This window comes from Rhinopithecus bieti, unplaced genomic scaffold, assembly GCF_001698545.2.
Source record: "Rhinopithecus bieti isolate Rb0 unplaced genomic scaffold, ASM169854v2 scaffold_17174, whole genome shotgun sequence".
In the NCBI taxonomy this organism is placed as follows: Eukaryota; Metazoa; Chordata; class Mammalia; order Primates; family Cercopithecidae; genus Rhinopithecus; species Rhinopithecus bieti.
The window spans coordinates 1,367,913-1,387,437 of NW_016808962.1; the positions used below are offsets into that span (position 1 = coordinate 1,367,913).

The window sequence follows — 19,525 nt, forward strand, 5'->3', positions numbered from 1 at the left end:
GCACCCAAGAGTCAAAATTATCTGGAGAAATCATTGTTTTGATCATTAATCAAGCTGTAATTGCACCAGCTGTATTTCACACTTTGGCTATTAATGACACATAAATATTCTATTTCTGCACCCACACTCTGGGAGGCCAGGGATCATGTGAAGAATGCAAATTATAGTAGGAACACAGGGATCCTCAGAGGTGAGTGGCCAAGTTAGGACATTAATTTCCAGGTTATATATCTCAAGGGGCTCTAGAATGAAAGAGAATCAAGAACAAAGATTTGTTCTGTCCCTTTAATTAAAATAGTTTTATTCAGAAAGTTAACTAAATGCCTTAAGGCAGCAGTCACCAATCTTTTCGGTACCAGGGACCAGTTTCATAGAAGACAATTTTTCCACAGACTGGTGGAGGATGGTTTCAGGATGAAACTTTTCCACCTCAGATCATCATTCTAAGGAGTGTGCAACCTAGGTCGCTCACACACGCAGTTCACAATAGGGTTCTCGCACTCCTCTGAGAATCTCATGATGCCACTGATCTGACGGGAGGCGGAGCTCGGGTGGTCATGCTCGCTCGCTAGGCCAGGTTCCTAACAGGCCACGGACCGATAAGGTCCACAGCCCAGGGGTGGGGGACCCCAGAGTTAAGGCAAGAGCTACTTTTCATTCTTCTTACAGCGTACTTTTTTGTGGGGTTACTGTTTTAACACAGAATCTTGTTTTCAAGTCATCACCACTAGGAGAGTGGGGACACAGACACATCTGCGGCCACAGCGGGCACTCACCATGACATCTCCCTTCAGAAGCTGGGCCGGCTCGATGACGATGCAGATCCTGCTGGGATTTTCTGGGCCAACGTTGCTTTGGGATGAAGAAGAAGACAGATCATTATGTAACTTCATGATTTCGTGGGAAGAATACATGAAGAGAAAAGTAACCCCACAACCAAAACCTCAGAAATTACACAGAATGCCCAATCAGCCCGGAATCTAATTCCTGATAATCTAAATGAATCTAAAAAGGTAAAGAAAGCTCCCAGGCTGTGGAGGGTCCTCATAGCATCATCATGGTCAGTGACTGACTTGAAGTGACTAAAGTCCAACCCCAGAGGCCCGAGCTTGGAGATGACCATGCAGCCTTAGAGGAAGGGGCCCAGGGTGTGCACAGCCACAGTTTCAAACTGCAGGTGCAATTCCAGAATGACATCAGTGCACACAGGGCCCAGAGCAAACCCAGAAATGTGACAACAGCTCTTTGTGAGTAGTGAGAATATTTGTTCCCTTTACTAACTTTTCATAAAATGCCTCTCCACATACAAAAAGACAAAGGAAGCTCCGAAATGTGTACAAATTTGGGGGATGTGTGGCTACCTTTTGTTTAAAATGCAAAGCAGGCCAGACATGGCTCACGCCTGTAATCCCAGCATTTTGGGAATCCAAGGCAGGCAGACCACTTGAGGTCAAGAGTTTGAGACCAGCCTGGCTCTAACACAGTGAAACCTCATCTCTACAAAAATACAAAAATTAGGTGGGCATGACGGCAGGTGCCTATAATCCCAGCTACTCAGGAGGCTGAGGCGGGAGAATCGCTTGAACCTGGGAAGTGGAGGTTGCAGTGAGTGGAGATCGTGCCATTACACTCCAGCCTGGGCAACAGAGCGAGATGCTGTCTCAAAATAAATAAATAAATAAAAATAAAAAACAAAATCGAAAGGAGCAAGAAAGAAAAACCACAGCAGTGAAGATCCTATCGTAGGACTCTGCAATACACTCACAGTTAACCCTCCCTATTCTTGGATTCCACATTCATGGACTCAACTGACGTGATAGAAAATATTGTAGGAAATAGGCCGGGCACGGTGGCTCACGCCTGTAATCCCCACACTTTGGGAGGCCGAGGCGGGCGGATCACGAGGCCAGGAGATCGAGACCATCCTGCCTAACACGGTGAAACCCCGTCTCTACTAAAAATACAAAAAATTAGCGGGTGCGCTGGCAGGCACCTGTACTCCCAGCTACTCGGGAGGCTGAGGCAGGAGAATGGTGTGAACCCGGGAAGCGGAGCTTGCAGTGAGCTGAGATCGCGCCACTGCACTCCAGCCTGGGCAACAGAGTGAGACTCCGCCTCAAAAAAAAAAAAAGAAAAGAAAATATTGTGGGAAATAAATAAAAAATAAAAATGCAACCATAAAAAATAATTGAAATTTAAAACAATACATTGTAACAACTATTTTCACAGCCTTTACATTGAATTAGGTATTGTATGTAATCTAGAGATGATTTAGAGTATACAGGAGAATACTCGTGGGTTATATGAAAATACAATGCCAGGGTTTTTTGTTGTTGTTGTTGTTCTGAGACCGATTCTCACTTTGTCACCAGACTGGAGTGCAGTGGCACGATCTCGGCTCACTGCAACCTCTGCCTCCCAGGTTCAAGCAATTCTGCTGCCTCAGCCTCCTAAGCAGCTAGGACTACAGGCACACGCCACCACACCTGGCTAATTTTTGTATTTTTAGTAGAGACAGGATTTCACCATGTTGGCCAGGATGATCGCAATCTCTTCACCTTGTGATCTGCCCACCTCCACCTCCCAAAGTGCTGGAATTACAGGCATGAGCCACCAAACCTGGCCTTTCTTTCTTTGACTGTTGCTCTGTCACCCAGCCCGGACTGTAGTGGTGCGATCTCGGCTCACTGCAACCTCCGCCTCCCAGGTTCAAGTGATTCTCCTGCCTCTACCTCGAGTAGCTGGGTTTACAGGTGTGCAACCCCACGACTGGCTAATTCTTTTATTTTTAGTAGAGACGGGGTTTCACCATGATGGCCAGGGACTCGGTGGCTCACACCTGTAATCCTGGCACTTTGGGAGGCCGAGGTGGGTGGATCATTTGAGGTCAGGAGTTCAAGACAATGCCGTTTTATAAAACTCACTTGAACATCCTCGGATTTGGTTAATCAAAGGGGGTTCTGGGATCAATCCCCCTTGAAAACTGAGGGGCCACCATACTTCAAAAAGCAAACGGCCCTCTCTCCCCATACTCCAAAAAGCAAATGGGCCCTCTAGCTCCCATGTCCCTTAATGGAGCCAACTGGTGTGACAGCCCAAAGACAGTGGTGCAGGGCAGAAGGGAGGGCAGAGGCATGATGCTGAATCACAGGCCACCCCAGTGTTTTCCCCTCTGGACTCTTCTTTGACTTCTTGGCATTCTCTGACCTGAACCCTCCCATCCTCTTCCTGCAGGACAGGCAGCTGAGGCTCAGCTGCAATTCCCTGAGCCGTCCAGATCCCACAGCAGCAGCAGCAGCAGCACTCACTAGATCCCGGAGGTGTACACAGGCTGCATGGCTTGGTAGAGCTTCAGAAAGGGCCGGCACACTGAAAGAAAGGCACAACTGTCTGTAGAGGCATGACTGGTACAGAATGAATAGGAATTTGGTAAACAGAAAGAAAGAAAGGGATGAGGAGACCAGGAGACTGCACCTGTGACCTTTGAGGTTTGGGAAGGCAGTGCATGGAGCCACAGGGTTGCTGCAGGAAAAGCCCGGACCCAGTCCTAGAGGCCTGCAGAGTAACACAGTTTGACCTTTAACCAAAGGGTGTCAAAGGCTCCTGAATTGAAGCCTGGCTGCTTCCAAAGCAACTAGCAGCTTGGCAAGGTCACTCTGGCCGTGATGACCAGGGGGACCTGAAGGCACAGATGTACTTCAGCGACAAAAGAAACCTATGAACAAGCACCTGCATGGGACTGGCGAGGAGGGACAGGGTCTTGAATCCAAACCATGTGCTGTGTGTGCCTGCATGGGACTGGGAAGGAGAAGACAGGACCCTGACCCTCAGCCATGTGCCATGTGCCATGTGCTCCTGCATGGGACTAAGGAGGAGGGATAGGGCCCTGCTGATCCTCAGCCGTATGTTCTGTGCACCTTTGGGTAACTGGGGATGTGGAAACAGGGCCCTGATCCCCAGTCGTGTGCTGTGTTCATCTAAGTGGGAAAGGGAGGAGGGCTCAGGGTCCTCACTCTCAGCTACATACTTTGTGCTTTCCTGTGGGGTCATTTTAAAGGAGAAGGAGGAGACGGGTTCATGAGATGCACCAGGGTCACATTCGTGCCTCTCTTACTAGGCTTCTGCCATGGCTTGTGACCTCAAGGCCAACTGCACAGCTGACCCACCAGGGCTGCAGCCCAGAACAATGCTTGTCTGCCCGAGTCACTGTGAATATACACAGGGGTATTTCTGATCCCCCTTGCTGGCCGCCTGTCCCTCTCCTGATTAAATAACTTGCCCCAACCACATAAACATGGCGCTCTGACCACAGAAGGGGGACACAGTCAGTTGCCAGGGAGGCAGAGGAGCAGATCCAGGACCCTCTCACAAAGAAAGCAGAGGTTTATCTAAATTGAGAGGCCCAGGAGCAGCCCCAAGCCTGGGCCAGCCAATCGCAGGTGCCACGTCATAGAGGACACTCACCTCCACCTGTGTCAAAGTTGGGGGTGCCATGGAGGATGACAAAATGCAGGAACAGTGGGGAGGCATTCATTTTCACCGATCCGGACAGGAGCCCACTGAGGAACTGAACATACCTGCAAAAGGACAGCTGGGTTAGACTTCCCAGAAGTGTCCTCAGCCCCTGCTGAGAAGGGAACTCAAGGACAAACACAACCCGGCTGGGTCTGGGGCTCTGGGAGAGAACCGGTCCACTGCTCACAGCCAGGGGTTCTCAGCATGGTGCTGCGCCCACAGGTCTGATGGCTTCCCACCAGCACAGCAGGCACCAGGGACACCGAGGCACAACCGGCCTCTCGGCTTGAGCATCCCACATCTGAAAGACCTCTGTGCCTGTCCACTGAACCAATCCCCGGGCAAAGCCAGGCCACAGACCATCATGACCCCCACTGGTGAGCAGCAGGAAGCAGAGGCCTAGCACACCGGTGAGCGTGTGCTCTGTCACTAGCATCTCACCCACAGCAGGGTCACATGATTGAGGCCCAGAACCACTCACTGCACCTGCTGCTTTCTGCTCATACTCAGGAGCCCTAAGAAAAGGCTGGAGTCCACACTCCCCTCCTATCCCACAGCCTTCCACGCCACATCTGATAAGAGGCTCTCCTTCCTGCTGTCCCTCTCTCTTCAGGGCCCAGCTTCAAAGGCGAAGGCCACACAGGTCATCAGCCTCTCTGAGTTCCAGGCGTCAGCTTCATGCTTCCAATACTGACCGTGCACAACTTCCATGAGCATTTGGTGGTCAAGAGGGAAGCTTCTACACTAGGGGCATCTGACCGCCGAGGTCCTCATGAGGCATGACGTGGCGGCAGTGACAGGAAGATGAGCCGGAGGCTTGCCAAGCTCTCTGACGCTTCCCTGGCCTGTCCTGCCTGCTGATGCCCTGCCTGGTGCGGCCCCTGCCCTGAGGTCCCTCACCGTGGCCACTGCACCCACACAACCTCCACTGTAGCCTCAACACCTTGCATTGAATATGTGTTTCCATATCTGTCTCCACCAAAGTACTGTAATCTTTGCAAGAAAAAACCCAAACAACCAGAAACCCCACAATATTTAACAATCTATGCATCTCTCTACTACCACAGCAGACTGAGGAAGGAAGTGGCAGGTGACTGTGCTGCCAGCACCTACAACCATCCTACCATAAGCCAGAAACGGCCATCACGGACCTTATTTGTGTTAAGAAAAAAAATCTGTCACTTACACTGGCAATCCACACCCTTATTCAAGCAGTTAAATTTGTATACAAACAAACTAAACAAGAGAAGATTTCTGTTAAACATTACCAAAAAAAGGAAAACCCTATCTATAGTCCACCCACTAGGAAAATGTTAGAAAAGCGAGTTTGCTTCAGTTTAGTTACAATTCATAGTGAGAAACAGGGTATGTCAGTATTTCCATCTTCCTAGCAGCAAACTTCTCTTCTGCTCTCTCAGAAGAGGGCAAAATCTCGTAAGAGTGGCAGAGGTCAATCAGCCTGGAGACGTGGGAACCCTGTGAGGCCGATGACCAGATCGCCAGGCGGCTCCCACACGCCTCCCCTGCAGGGTACTTTCCACCCTGGCAATAAGACTTCTTACCCTCAGTTGTATGTAGGCAGAGGAATGCATGAATCGTGTATTTTCAATCATGCACATTTTACGCATTGTGGATTTCATGGGTCCTTTGGCTCCCTGGTTTTGAGTAAAAGTGAGGAACCACAAATGCCCGCATTGAGGGGCCTGAGTCACCTCCTCTGGGGCAGTTCTGCCCTCCCTCCAGCATGGGGCAGCCCTGGACACTGGGAAATCAGCTTCCTCGGCTCATCCGGTTTGTCAGTGGCACACTGAGTCCCTCACCGCCTGGCCATGTGCTCGGGTGGTTCTGCAGTTACCATGCGGCTGAGACAACCCTGTTCCCTGTGGGTGTTCTCAGTGCCCCATGTGCACCTGGACCAGGCATCTAGGTGAAGTCGATGTTGGTTTCATGACTTTATGCAAACATGGAAGGTTCTGGAGCACTGGGCCTGAGGGGCTCCTGGTCATGGCAGCCTAAGGTGTCCAAGTAGCTGAGCCCAGAGTTAGCACCAAGGTCCTATGAGAGGCAGAGAGCTGTCCTCTGGGAAACCACAACCTCTCCCTGACCCAGGTATTGTCCCATACTGTGGTCACAGAGCTTCATTTCTGCTGATGTGGCCTGGCTGGAATTGTTGCCCCTGCCACCAGACGAAGCAGGAGAAGTATTTTCTTCAGATGAGGAGGGCCAAGCTGATGGCAGAAGAACTCTGTTTTGCCACAAGCTCCCAAAGAAGGCCAAAGTCCAGGGCCACAAGCCCAGTGGTGGTCAGAGGGGAAGAGAAGGAGGCTACCACTGCCTAGGATCCAGGACTCCAGAGTTTTCTCCCCAAAACCAGCTCTCAACAGTGATCACTTCCCAGGTCCGTCTACAAAGGGCTGCTCAGGTGATAGCTTAACCAATTGAAAAGTAACCTCTTGGAATATAATTCTCATCTGACCTTTACAGAAATCAACTTTCTATGCATCATGTTTTCAGATAAATTAAAGACATAAAATGCTAAGGTAAATGCAGTTTTTTTTTCTTCCTTCACATGCTTTCTTAATAAGATTAAAAAAAAAACATAATTGTTCAAAATCCCAAATAAAAGCAAGTCTTTAAAAAACATTTTTTTTAAATAGCAATGCCTTATAAAAACAACAAAGTTCACTGCAAATATAAGCTGTAGTGAATGCTGTGAGATTGCAGACAGATAGTCAGGCACAGGTAATAGCACTGAGTTTGTGAGTGACTTCCTAGAGAACTACCATCACTACCAAAGAAAAGAACATTCAGCTATGGATGAAAATAAGGGAGGCCAGGCGTGGTGGCTCACGCCTATAATCCCAGCACTTTGGGAGGCTGAGGTGGGCGGATCACCTGAGGTCAGGAGTTTGAGACCAGCCTGGCCAACATGCTGAAATCCTGTCTCTACCAAAAAAATTAATTAATTAATTAATTTAAAAATGAGATGGGCATGATGGCACGCGCCTGTAATCCCAGCTACACAAGAGGCTGAGGCATGATAATCACTTGAACCCAGGAGGCAGAGGTTGCAGTGAGCCTAGATTGCACCACTGCACTCCAGCCTGAGTGACAGAGCAAGACCCTGTCTCGAAGAAGAAAAAGAAAAGAAGAGGAAACGAACATAATAGGACAGAATTGCACAATTAGTTTATCCAGCCGACTATGGAAAGGATCAACTTTAACTTCGTATACATGGCATTTATCTGTGGCATTACAAGTAGATATAAATGAATCAATGGTAGGGTATCCGATGCCCTCTAAAGACCATCCCAACAGCCTTATCCAAAATAAAATGTTCCTACTTAGTCAACACAGTTTTCAGAGCTGGAAAGATTAGAAACCAGATACTTTACAAAAACAGCTCCATTATTTTCCCATTGCTATATTTTCTTTCTTTTTAGGAAACAACTCATTGGAGATGATGCTTTCCATGCTTCTTCTCAAACCAATGAGTACATTTTAAAAACTAAAGGATTGCTTTTAACTTGTAAGTAAACGAACATAAAGCAGCTTGAAATTTTCAGTTGCCTTGCATGATTCACAGTCACTTCTAACAGCAAAAACTTCCATTTGGAATCTCCATATATCTCCCTAAACATTTGAGTTGCACTAGATGTAAGCTTAAATCTGTCTGAAAATGTGGGGGCATAAAAATCAGCATTCAAAAGTTACTTTTCCGAGCAACAAGAACCATCGTCATAGGACATCTTTCCCAACAGCTTACTCATTCTACATTCCCAGCACTCACAGAGTCAGCCACGCCTGCAGGGGCAGCACCAATCGACCAGGAAAGGTGAGCTGGGCCACCTGTTGGTGTGAGCCAAGCCTGGGCTGTTACTTAACATTCTGCTGAGCATTCCCTTCCCTCTCGTGTAATGGGGAGAATAATGAGACCTACACATTGGAATTGCTGCAAAGATGACTCAGTTGCATGGGCATAAGGGTCAGAGTAGACCACAACATATCTGCCACAGGCTCTGCTCTCCTGAGGGATGCTTCCAGAGTGTAGGTGGTTTTGCCCACAGAGGTGGTGATTCAGAGAGGATGTCTGGGCCCAGGCAAAGTGTGCGGCTCCCTGAGGAATGGTCACCCTTTTTCCGCAGGCTGTGGGCAGCAAGGAGGATGTGCAGGATGAGGCCACACAGGCATTAAGTAAAATGGCCTTTGCAAAAATTTTAACAGTGAGAGAAGTATGACAGTGAAAGAGATCTAATGCAACCAACCCCCATCTTGCCTTTAACTTTCTAGCTGCCTTGGGTATTCCTGGGCTTGGACCAAACTAACTTTAGGAGAAAGTAAAGTTTATAGTTTAAACGGTAATAGCCCAAAACTAAACCACATTTGTAAAACTAATGCAAGACCACCACGGTGGAAGGATGAAAGCAGCTTGAATTCTGCCAAGGTATAGACTTAAAAGATTACTCTGGGGATCACAAGATTTGCAACTTCCTCAATTACTCCTAGAGATAACATCACCATTGTAGAACCTAAGATTGGCCTTTTGAGGTGTCTATTCAGGCTTTTGCATTTCTGACAACTGACAGCTCTACCTGACCTAACTGATCTAACTGACTCTAACTGTTCTCTGGCCCCACCCAGAAGTGGACTCAGAGGCAAGAGGGCCATTTTCCCCTATGATTGCACCCCCAACCACTCAGCAGCACCCATTCCCTAGCCATCCCCTTCTCTCCAAAGTATCTTTGAAAAACCCAAGCCTCTAAATTTTCCAGGGGGCTGATTTGGGTAGTAATAAAACTCTGTTCTCCTGTTCAGCCAGTTCTGCATGAATTAAACTCTTTTTCTACTGCAATTCCCCTGTCTTGGTAAATCAGCTCTATCTGGGCATTGAATAATGAACCCACTTGTCGGTTACAGAAGCCTCTCAGTGGCTACCTGAGGAGCCTCATCCTTTAGAGAATGTGGAAAACTACTCCCCTTGTATCTTTAAAGTATCCCTTCAGGCACCTGAGGTACTGTGTCAAAAATGACAGAAATATCAAAAGCCAAATAATGTCATTTTTACAGGTAGTTAAACAGGCATGAGCAGGACAGGAGAGGGCTCTTTCCGCACCCACTAGGAATGTTGGGTAATGGTTCGGCAATTACCACATTGCCTCTCTGAAAGTCATACACTGGCAGCCGGTGCCAGGAGGAGGCCATTTCCTGATGGTCCACGCCCATTGCACTGTTAATTGAATGCAGGCTCCAGGGAGACACAACTTCTCGGGCACATGCATTAACAGACAAAATGGCAGAGTATAACCTTCTCGGGGCACATCACCAGAAAAGGGAAGAAACCCTTAGATAGGCATGCGTACAACTTCCTAAACACACTGCATGTGCTCACTTCCCAAGCAAAAGGAGGGTAGTATGCATGCGGGCAGCCCACCCTAAGGGAAGAATCATGGGAAAGGGGCACAAGACGTGGGAAGTGGGCTAGTCTATAAAGTCTAGGACCAAGGTTAAACACCACACTTGACCTTCATGTGCCCGCTTGAGTCTCTTCTAAGCGTACTTTCCTTTCTTTCCTGGTCTAAAGCCTTTTAAAATAAACTTCCACTCCGGCTCTGAAACTTGCCTGTGTCTCTTTTTCTACCTTATGCCTCTCAGTCAAATTCTTTCTTCTGAGCAGGCAAGAACTGAGGTTGCTGCAGACCCTCACAGATTCACTGCTGCTAACTCTGATACCTTCCACCAGTAATACTATACAGCATTATTTCTAGGACATCCTGATTTCTGCATGCCAAGACATTTGTTTGGTCTATCTTCCCTTTACCTCAAAGAGACACTCAAATGTGCATAGACAACATGACTGATGGTCTTAGGTGAGTCCCACTTGGGGCCTCCCAGGGTCACCTTGACAAGCAACACGCAGGAGAGATCAGCTCCCAAAAGAAACAACTGGCTACCTGTCACTTTCCCCATTAACTCAGTGATGGGGCCAAGAAACGTGTGTTGCTGTCTCAACTCTCTCAGAAAGAAAGGAAAGGTGGAAAAGAAAAGAGATGTCAGAAACATTAATAATTTTAATATTATTTCCATGATGCTGATAATAAACCAAAACTATACCAGGATTTTTGGGGGGTAGGAGGAGACAGGGTCTAGCTCTATCATCCAGGCTGGCATACAGTGGGGCAATTACAGCTCACTGTAACCTCCAATTCGTGGGGTCAAGGGATCTTCCCACTTCAGCTTCCAGAGTAGCTGGGACTACAGGTGTGTGCCACCAAATCCAGCTAATTTTTTTATAGAAATGGGGTCTTCCCGTGTTGCTAAGGTAGGTCTCAAACTTCTGGACTCAAGTGATTGTCCTGCCTCAGCCTCCCAAAGAATTGGGATTACAGGCTAGAGTCACCGTGCCGCACCCAGTATTTCCTTTTAACTACTTCTCAAAGAGGAAGGCTTCCAAGTTTAGGTAAGGAAGTTCAGGGGTGCCTCAATAACACAATGGTGGTAATGAGCACCAACAGGAGGCCACACTGGAGTGTCAACAAGCTGTTTCTCATGGTTTGCTGAAGACAAGGAAGGTATAAAAACAGAAAACTTACACGGACACATGTAAGTTTTATGGGTCAGCTCCATGGGCCAACTGCTCCATGGCGTTTTAGTGTAACAAGGTAACAAAGATTCACCTCCCATCGGAGTTGCTGTTGAGACTTCTGAGCTTCCCAGCCACAAATTCCACGCTAATTAATTATTCTCAAGAGTGATTATTACAAGTGTGACTTTAAAATGATTTCTTGAGCTCAGTCCTAAAACAACCTGCAGAGCACCCATCTCCCTCCCCAGGCCAATCAGGACAACAGAGAAGCCTCCCATCACAGAGCCTATTCCCATACAAGCTGTCATCACACATTCTTCTGGTCTCAAACTTTCCTCCAGATTTATCTTATGCATTCCTTCAGTTGTTTACACACTCGATGACCATTTGGTGAGCATCTTTTCATGTAGGCTCTGGTCACGATAAAAGGAAAAGAGCAAGGTTAAGGGGCATTTCCCTAATCTCAGGAGCAGAGGGATTAACCTTGGAATGTAAAATTGAATCCAGCAAACATTAAAAAATGCAAATGCTCTGGCTTCAAATGTGCGATGATGAGAAGGATGCATGAAAACCTTGGGCATGGGAACATGAGAAGAGCAGGGCACTGTGGCTCCCACCTGCAATCCCAGCATTTTGGGAAGCCAAGGCAGAAGGATGATTCAAACTCAGGGGTTCAAGACCAGCCTGGGCAACACAGCCTTCCACCACAACCTGGGAGACACTGTCTCCACAAAAATTTTAAAATTAGCTGGGCGTGGTGATGTACGCCTATAGTCTCAGTTACTCAAGAGGCTGAGGTGGGAGAATTGCTTGAGCCCAGGAGGTTGAGGCTGTAGTGAGCCAAGATTGCACCACTGCACTACAGCCTGGGTGACAGAGCAAGACCCTGTTTCAAAAAGAGAAAAAAGAAAAAAAAGAAAATGAGGAGAAATTTTCCCCCTTTTCCCATATTCTTTTAATGTTATAAACAAGCTGCTGGTGCCATAAGAAATAAGAACAAAAAAAAAAAAGTAAAGACGACAGCTGTACTTCCTGTGTGCGAAGCATTCTGCACGGGATACTCCCTATTTATACCTCATTTTCCATGCAGGAGGTCACGTGAATGTCACGATTTTGGAAACTGTTCAACAAAGAAATAACACTTTATGGAAAAAAAAAAAAAACCCAGTGACTGTTTAACTAAAATATTTTATAAAATGCTGGATTTTCTGCACACAACTTGCATTGTACGTCGGTCCTGTTGCTGACCATGGTCCCACACCCTAGCCCATGCACCCGGTTTCAAGAGAAACAGAGCCAGGCCATTGGAAATAGCAAGACCAAAGGAAAAGGTGCCTCTGGTGATGCTTGGAATCCCTTTCTGCTCATCTACCCCCATGTCTGCTGACACAGCCCTCAGTTGCACTGGAGAAAACAGATACAAGGCATCAAAACTTGCGTACAAAAGGCCGGGTGTGCAACTACCTGTCTCCAAAGAGGAACACCATTTGGCAATAGCCTTGGCAACTCTCCTACAAATTCCCTGCTGTGGGCTTTGAAATATGCCATGGAGCTACCTGGATGGCTCTAGGTGTCACCATCTGGGGAGGAAGTGCACCTGGATGGGGAGCCAGCTGTGGGTCCTTCTCACTGGCCCTCAGCCAGCCCTGCTCAGGTTCTTGACCTCAGCCTGCTGGGGCAGGCAGCAAAAGGAGAAAGTTCTGCACCCCATGGCTATTCCCCATCACTTACTGAGCTCTTTCCAGGGGCCATGCCCAGGAGTAGAGAAGGGAGAGATGGGCAGCATGACAGAAAAATACTCCGTGGCCTCAGGGAACTGATCAGCTACAAGAATTGGCCAAATGCAACTGCTAATGTGTTTGTGTAAGTAAAGTTTTACTGGAATGTAGACACATTCCTTGATTTCCATATTGCTCAGGGCTGCTTTCATGTTAGAACAGTTGCGATAAAGATCCTGCAGCCTGCAAAGCCTAAAATATCCACTCTCTAGTCTGTTGCAGAGAGAGTTCACTGACCCCTGGTCTAGCCAACAGAACCAAGTTCCAACATAATAATGGAAATCAAAACTCACTCCCTGCAAGAGAGGAAGATGCCAACTGGGGCAAGTCCTCCCTCTACCTGTCAGTGCAAGCCAGCAGCATAGGGGGCTCTCTCACTACTGACACACAGGATGGCTTGGTCCTTAACCTGTGGGAGGGACAAGCCTCCCCCACCAACTGCTTCATAGTCTTCAGCATGACCCAGGAATCCCATTTAGGTGTTGGGACAGAGGAATGCCTCTTCTGTTTTCGCATTTTTATATGTAAAATTTCATTCACCTCTTCATTCTGGCTTTGGGGATGTATACATACCATTTCTGGGAAGGCTGCATTAAAGCTGAAACTTTGTCATCATAAAACTTCTTCATTGCAAACCTGTCAAGGGCCTGGTCAGCGCTGGAGGGGAGAGAGAGAGAGAGAGAGTCAACTCAATGGAGCTCACACAACGTGGGTGTGTGATGGGGGATGTGTCTCATGGCTGTTCAAAGTGACCAGCTCCCACAAGGGGCTTCACCCTTTGCTGCACCTGTGCATACCCAATCCACCTGTCTCTTCTTAGACTTCATTTCCCTGCAGGAATATGCTGTGCTCAAAGTGGGAGCCATAGTGCAAGGTCAGAATTCTCATCTGACATAACAGCACCTTATCTGAAGGTAGGATACTTAAAAGTGCTGAATACCCAGCTTGCAGAAGAACCAACTAAGGCTTCTCAGCAGGCAGGTGGTAGGGCTGGTGTCCAAAACTGTCCCTTGGCCACCCTACCTCCTAAATAAAGAAGACCTTTTTAAGTGGGCTCTGCGAGAGAAAAGCAGGCAGACTCAAGTCTCAGGACCACGAGGATGCAGGGAGCAACCTAGAGCACAAGAGGGAATGGACTCCCCCATGAAGTCCCAAGAGGCACCCTCGGGACACAAGTGGGCCAGCCTGTGCCCCGCCAGTACGTCACTCCCAGGACTGGGCTTGAGAAGGCCGCAGGGCACTGGGGTTGGAAAAGTGTCTGAGGCCTCGGGGCTGCAGCATTGTTTTTGAAGTGACTGCCACAGAAAGTAACCCTGCTTTCCAACAACATATTTGACCATCAATGCTAGCTCCACAATGCTGACAGGTAGTATCCGAGGGAAACTTCCAGAAACCTCACAGCAGGGCATTCGTGGGGTTTCCTGATCTGCCTTCAGCACAAATCCTGGAAAATGAGTGCGGTGTCTTAACAATTCAAACTCACTTGGGCCAAATGCTTCCTTAAAACCCTGATAGGCCGGGTGCAGTGGCTCACGCCTGCAATGCCAGCACTTTGGGAGGCCAAGGGGGGCGGATCACCTGAGGTCAGGAGTTCAAGACCAACCTGGCCAACAGGGTGAAATCCAGTCTGTACTAAAAATATAAAAATTACCCGGGCATGATGGTGGGTGCTTATAATCCCAGGTACTCCGGAGGCTGAGGCAGGAGAATCACTTGAACCCAGGAGGTGGAAATTGTAGTGAGCAGAGATCGCACCATTGCACTCCAGCCTGGGTGACAGAGTGAGACTCCATCTCAAAACAACAACAACAACAACAAAACCTGATAAAGTGGCCCCTTACTTAGGAAAATGCGTCTGTGCCCCTCTAGAAAAATGATGTACATAAGCGCTGTGGACTTCATAAAAATACAGCTAGAGAGACAGGCAGGAGGAAAAAGAAACATACTCAAAAGTAAGCTGAGTGTGATATGACTTTCACAGAATGCTATAAAATGGACAACTTGCTATGTGCACTTGCTAGGCAAGGGACTGTGCTGGTAGGGCAGTCACGAACAGAAGGGCCTACTTTAGCACTGAGTCCATCACATACTGAGCAGGAGAGTGCAGCTCCATAGCCTCCCAGTGACTTTTAAGCATTCCTTTTTCTGGAATTCCTTGTTTTATTAAATGCTGAGAATACATTTTGACCAGTGTTTATTTTCCATAGTAATATTATTAGTAGTCATAATATTAATACTGGTTGTGTCATTATAACTCTTATTTTTATGATGTTGATACAAGAATGTTCCAGTTTTCTGGTGACTTGAAGTTTCTGTTTTCTTCTGTTTGCAGTTTTTGATAAACACCTCAAATGTGTGCTTGTGCTACCTGGGATTACTCTACTTCTGGAATATAATCTAAGAGGGAACATTGTAGAGATGATCACAGATGTATGTATAAGAATGTGTTCATCATGGCAAGCTTTGCAGTAGAAAACAACTGGAAGCAACCTAAATTAAAAAAAAAAACACACACACACACACTTGGGAGGCCAAGGTAGGTGAATCACGAGGTCAGGAGTTCAAGACCAGCCTGGCCAATATGGTGAAACCACATCTCTACTAATAATACAAAAAATTAGCTGGGCATAGTGGCGGGCACCTATAATCACAGCTACCCAAGAGGCTGAGGCAGGAGAATCACTTGAACCCGGGAGGTGGAGATTACAGTGAGCCAAGATCACGCCACTCTACTCCAGCCCCAGCGACAGAGTGAGACTCCATCTTAAACACACACACACACACACACACACACACACACACACACACATAACTGGAAGCAACTTGGATAGACAAAATCAACAAATGCTTAAATACATAACATATCCATTGAATAAAGTGCTATGCTGCCACTGAAATGATGTCGGGGAATGATGCGTATAAAATGATATTAATGGGCTGGGCGCGGTGGCTCAAGCCTGTAATCCCAGCACTTTGGGAGGCTGAGACGGGCGGATCACGAGGTCAGGAGATGGAGACCATCCTGGCTAACACGGTGAACCCCGCCTCTACTAAAAAATACAAAAAACTAGCCGGGCGAGGTGGCGGGCGCCTGTAGTCCCAGCTACTCGGGAGGCTGAGGCAGGAGAATGGCATAAACCCGGGAGGCAGAGCTTGCAGTGAGCTGAGATCCGGACACTGCACTCCAGCCTGGGCGACAGAGCAAGACTCCATCTCAAAAAAAAAAAAAAAAAGATATTAATGTAGCAAAGCAAGTCACAAAAAGTATGTAGTATCAGCGTATTTAATTGAAAGGCACTTAATACTATTACTCCTACTAATCACAGCAGCTTTAATGATAGCCAATAACCTGAGTACCGATGCTGTTCTAAGTGCTTTTTGTGCAATGATATGTTGAACTGTCACAACATTCTGGGAAGTAGGACTACCATCATTTTCCAGGTAAGGATGCTGAGGCTTAGATCATTCAGGTAAATTGCCTGACATATGCAGCTGAAATACATATTGACTATTAAGAGAAAACAGAGTTTGCAGCAAGAGTGTCAAAGGTGTGCTTTTAGTCCTTAGACATCTACCCTTCCCCAAAAATTCAGGACTATCCACAGTGTATGGAACTTTAGTTCAGGCAGTATGACTTTGCTGGGGATAGAAATGCTTAGGTGTGGCTGGGCGTGGTGGCTCACGCCTGTAATCCCAGCACTTTGGCAGGCCAAGGTGAATGACCACCTGAGGTCAGGAGTTCAAGACCAGCCTGGCCAACATGGTGAAACACCGTCTCTACTAAAAATACAAAAAATTAGCTGTGCATGGTGGGACGCACCTATAATCCCAGCTACTCAGGAGGCTGAGGCAGGAGAATAGCTTGAACCTGGGAGGCGGAGGTTGCAGTGAGCCGAGATTGCGCCAACCTGGGCAATGGAGCAAGACTCTGTCTTAAAAAAAAAAAAAAAAAAAAAATGCTCAGGCGGTCTCTGTCCAGAACCAGCCAGGCTATGTTTGGTCACCTACCAAATATCTTTGGCATCATTGAGGGATGGATGTGCCCAGGAATCTCGATTTTCCTGGCACACACATACCGATGATTATTCTCACCAAGAGGGTGGCTGATTTTCACTTGGGGGTTGGTTTCCTCCCTGGCAGGCACCAACTCCCCTATTGGTTTCCAGAGAAAACATTCAGAAAGTCAAATTTCACTCCTTGGTGCTAGAAAGGAAAAGGTTTATTGGCTGATATGAATAAGCTTCTATTTCCTCAGAATGGAAAGCTCAGGCTTTACAAAGAGGCCATTGAGAAGACAGGGCAGATGCAAATGCAGACTCCACAAATAATGATATTTTCTGCACTGCATTTCAGCGTGAGTGAAGATCTGCACTCTGGGAAGGGTCCGGGGTGTACACCACAGCTGCCCAGGGCCAAGAGGATGGGCGTAGGGCTGAGGTCCTTGTGGCCCTACCACGTTTGTGTCATGCCTGGCTAAGGGGACCCGAGTGGCACCTCCAAAGTCTCCACGATTACAGTTCCATCTCATGGAAACCAGCCCAGACCTGGCTCCCCACTCCTGGGCTGTGAGATCATGAGCAAGCTGCCTGGCTCCTCTGAGCCTCGTTTCCCTCACCCATGCAATGGGAATGATAGTAACTGCTTCATGGGTTAGTTAGGAGAATTCAGGAAGAAAATGAAAATATTCAGTACACTTCCCAGAGGCCCAGTGCCTGCAAAAGAGGTGGCTGTCACCATCATTATATACAAGGTATGAACTGATTTAGTGAGACCACTCTGTGCTTAATTTTCATAATGGTGACTTTTACCTCTGTTATTCTTTATTAGAGAATTCTCTATTAGAGAATAAGGGACAGTGGGGCCACTTATTTTTTTAATGCCTCCATGGAAGTACTTAGAATCAATCATACATAGCCACTCAACCTGGAAAATGCCACTTTCACAAGTGTGAATGATTAACTGGAAGCTGGGTTTCCAGGCGCTGACCACCCCAGCACTGGGGGATGGGAAACACAGGTCAGCCGAGCCCTTGGTGCCCAGAACAGCTCCCGCGCAGACAGCCTTCAGTTCCATCCAGGCTCAGCTTTTAGCACCTCAAGACAGCGAGCTGATATCTTCATCCTACCTGGCTGAGACGTTGGTGAAATGCATGTAGGACGATATGACCACTCCTATGCGTCCTTTCCCGCCCTGCAGGAGACAAAAAATGAGCTGATTTTCTCTGAAATCCCACAGCAGAGATGTAATTAGAACAGGAAAAGACTCACTAGTGTACAAAATAATAGAGAGCTTGCTTTGGAGGTTAGGCCAGCATTATCCGCAGCCTTCCTGTCTGGGAGAGTCAGTACCCAGGGCAACTGGAGTCTCTGCAACAGGCAACCTGCACGCTGGGTACAAACAGTAAGAGCAGGTGCTAACTGGAGCAGCCGTAGAAGCCCAGGGGGGCAGATCAACACAGCATCTGCCTGTCATTTCACCCAATCAGGCTGGAAGAAACTATGCCAGGAGCTGCAGCAATTAGCATGACTTAATTATCCAGGTCAGACAGAAGTGAACACCTGCCTGCTCACGGGCCGATAATGATCAGGGCTGCACACACATCTCAGCATGAGTGGAACATAGATTCCAGCTCACTGGCAGCACTGCCAGCACCTGAGCTCCAGGTATAGCCCCGTAGCCCGCCCTCATTACACACAGAGAAATCACTGTCCCAGGCAGACGTTCTGAAACGGACTCATTCAAACCATAACCACAGACACCAACAGCCCAGCCCACAAACCAGCAACACCAGCAGGAGAAGCAGAAACTGGACAGGCCAACCCTCACCCAGAGCCACAGAGTGCCACCTTCGAGAACATACTCTTACAACCTACAACAGCCGATTGCGAACCACAGCCCAGGAGCTACTTCTGCCCATGACCTACTTTCCCACAACTTGTGAGCTGCGAGTCATTTTTACATTTTCAAACCATTGAGGAAAAATTTTGAAAAGATAAGATTCCATGCCATGTGAAAATGTGTTCAGATTTCAGTGTCCACATACAAAGTTTGACTAGAACATGGCCACTCCCATCTGTTTACCTATATCCAGGGCTGCTTCCACCATCACTGCAGGGGTAGGTTTGAGTATTTGCAGCAAGACCATGGGGCCTGCAAAGCGTAAAATACAATCTGGCTCTTTTTAAAAATATGTGCCAATCCCTGGTCTGGAATCACATAAAGCCAAAATGGCAGGGCCTCTAATATGTAGCTCCCCAACTTCTTGAGAAGAAACTACTAATCAAATTCAAGTCACAATTCTGATAAGCCCAGTCATACATGAATGTCACCCAGGAGCATCCTTCTCCTCTGTCAGTGAAAGTCAAGAGCATGCCTTATAGATACTCAATGCGGGCACTTGATACACTCTTTGCAGCTGAATCCTGACATGTGCAGTTATTAACGGTATGGCTACAAGTATGCTTCTTGCATAAAACTATATTTGACAGCAATTCACCTACAAAGAAACAGCGCCTCAGCCAAAACAGGCACACATGGTGGTGACATTCACCCCACTATCAATTGCTTTGGTGGCACTATTTATGGATATATAAAGCAAGTTTTTTGTTGGTTTGTTTTGGTTTTTTTTTTTTTTTTTTTTTTTTTTTTT

At 47.4% G+C, this 19,525-nt stretch overlaps 1 protein-coding gene across 12 annotated transcripts in view; it reads right to left on the minus strand.

Annotated features, from left to right (window-relative positions):
• The window catches only part of TNS3 (tensin 3), a 311,508-nt gene that overhangs the window by 135,585 nt on the left and 156,398 nt on the right, over nt 1-19,525 (minus strand). For 11 of the 12 annotated variants that reach the window (XM_017888090.1, XM_017888093.1, XM_017888091.1 and 8 more), the window contains 5 exons: nt 18,002-18,066; nt 13,450-13,533; nt 4,465-4,577; nt 3,309-3,369; nt 777-852 (listed from right to left, as the gene is read on the minus strand). In XM_017888090.1, the coding sequence (XP_017743579.1) occupies nt 777-852; nt 3,309-3,369; nt 4,465-4,577; nt 13,450-13,533; nt 18,002-18,066 (399 nt within the window). Of the gene's footprint in view, nt 1-776; nt 853-3,308; nt 3,370-4,464; nt 4,578-8,455; nt 8,637-13,449; nt 13,534-18,001; nt 18,067-19,525 lie in introns of those variants that run through there. The other variant, XM_017888096.1, reaches the window with a different exon arrangement.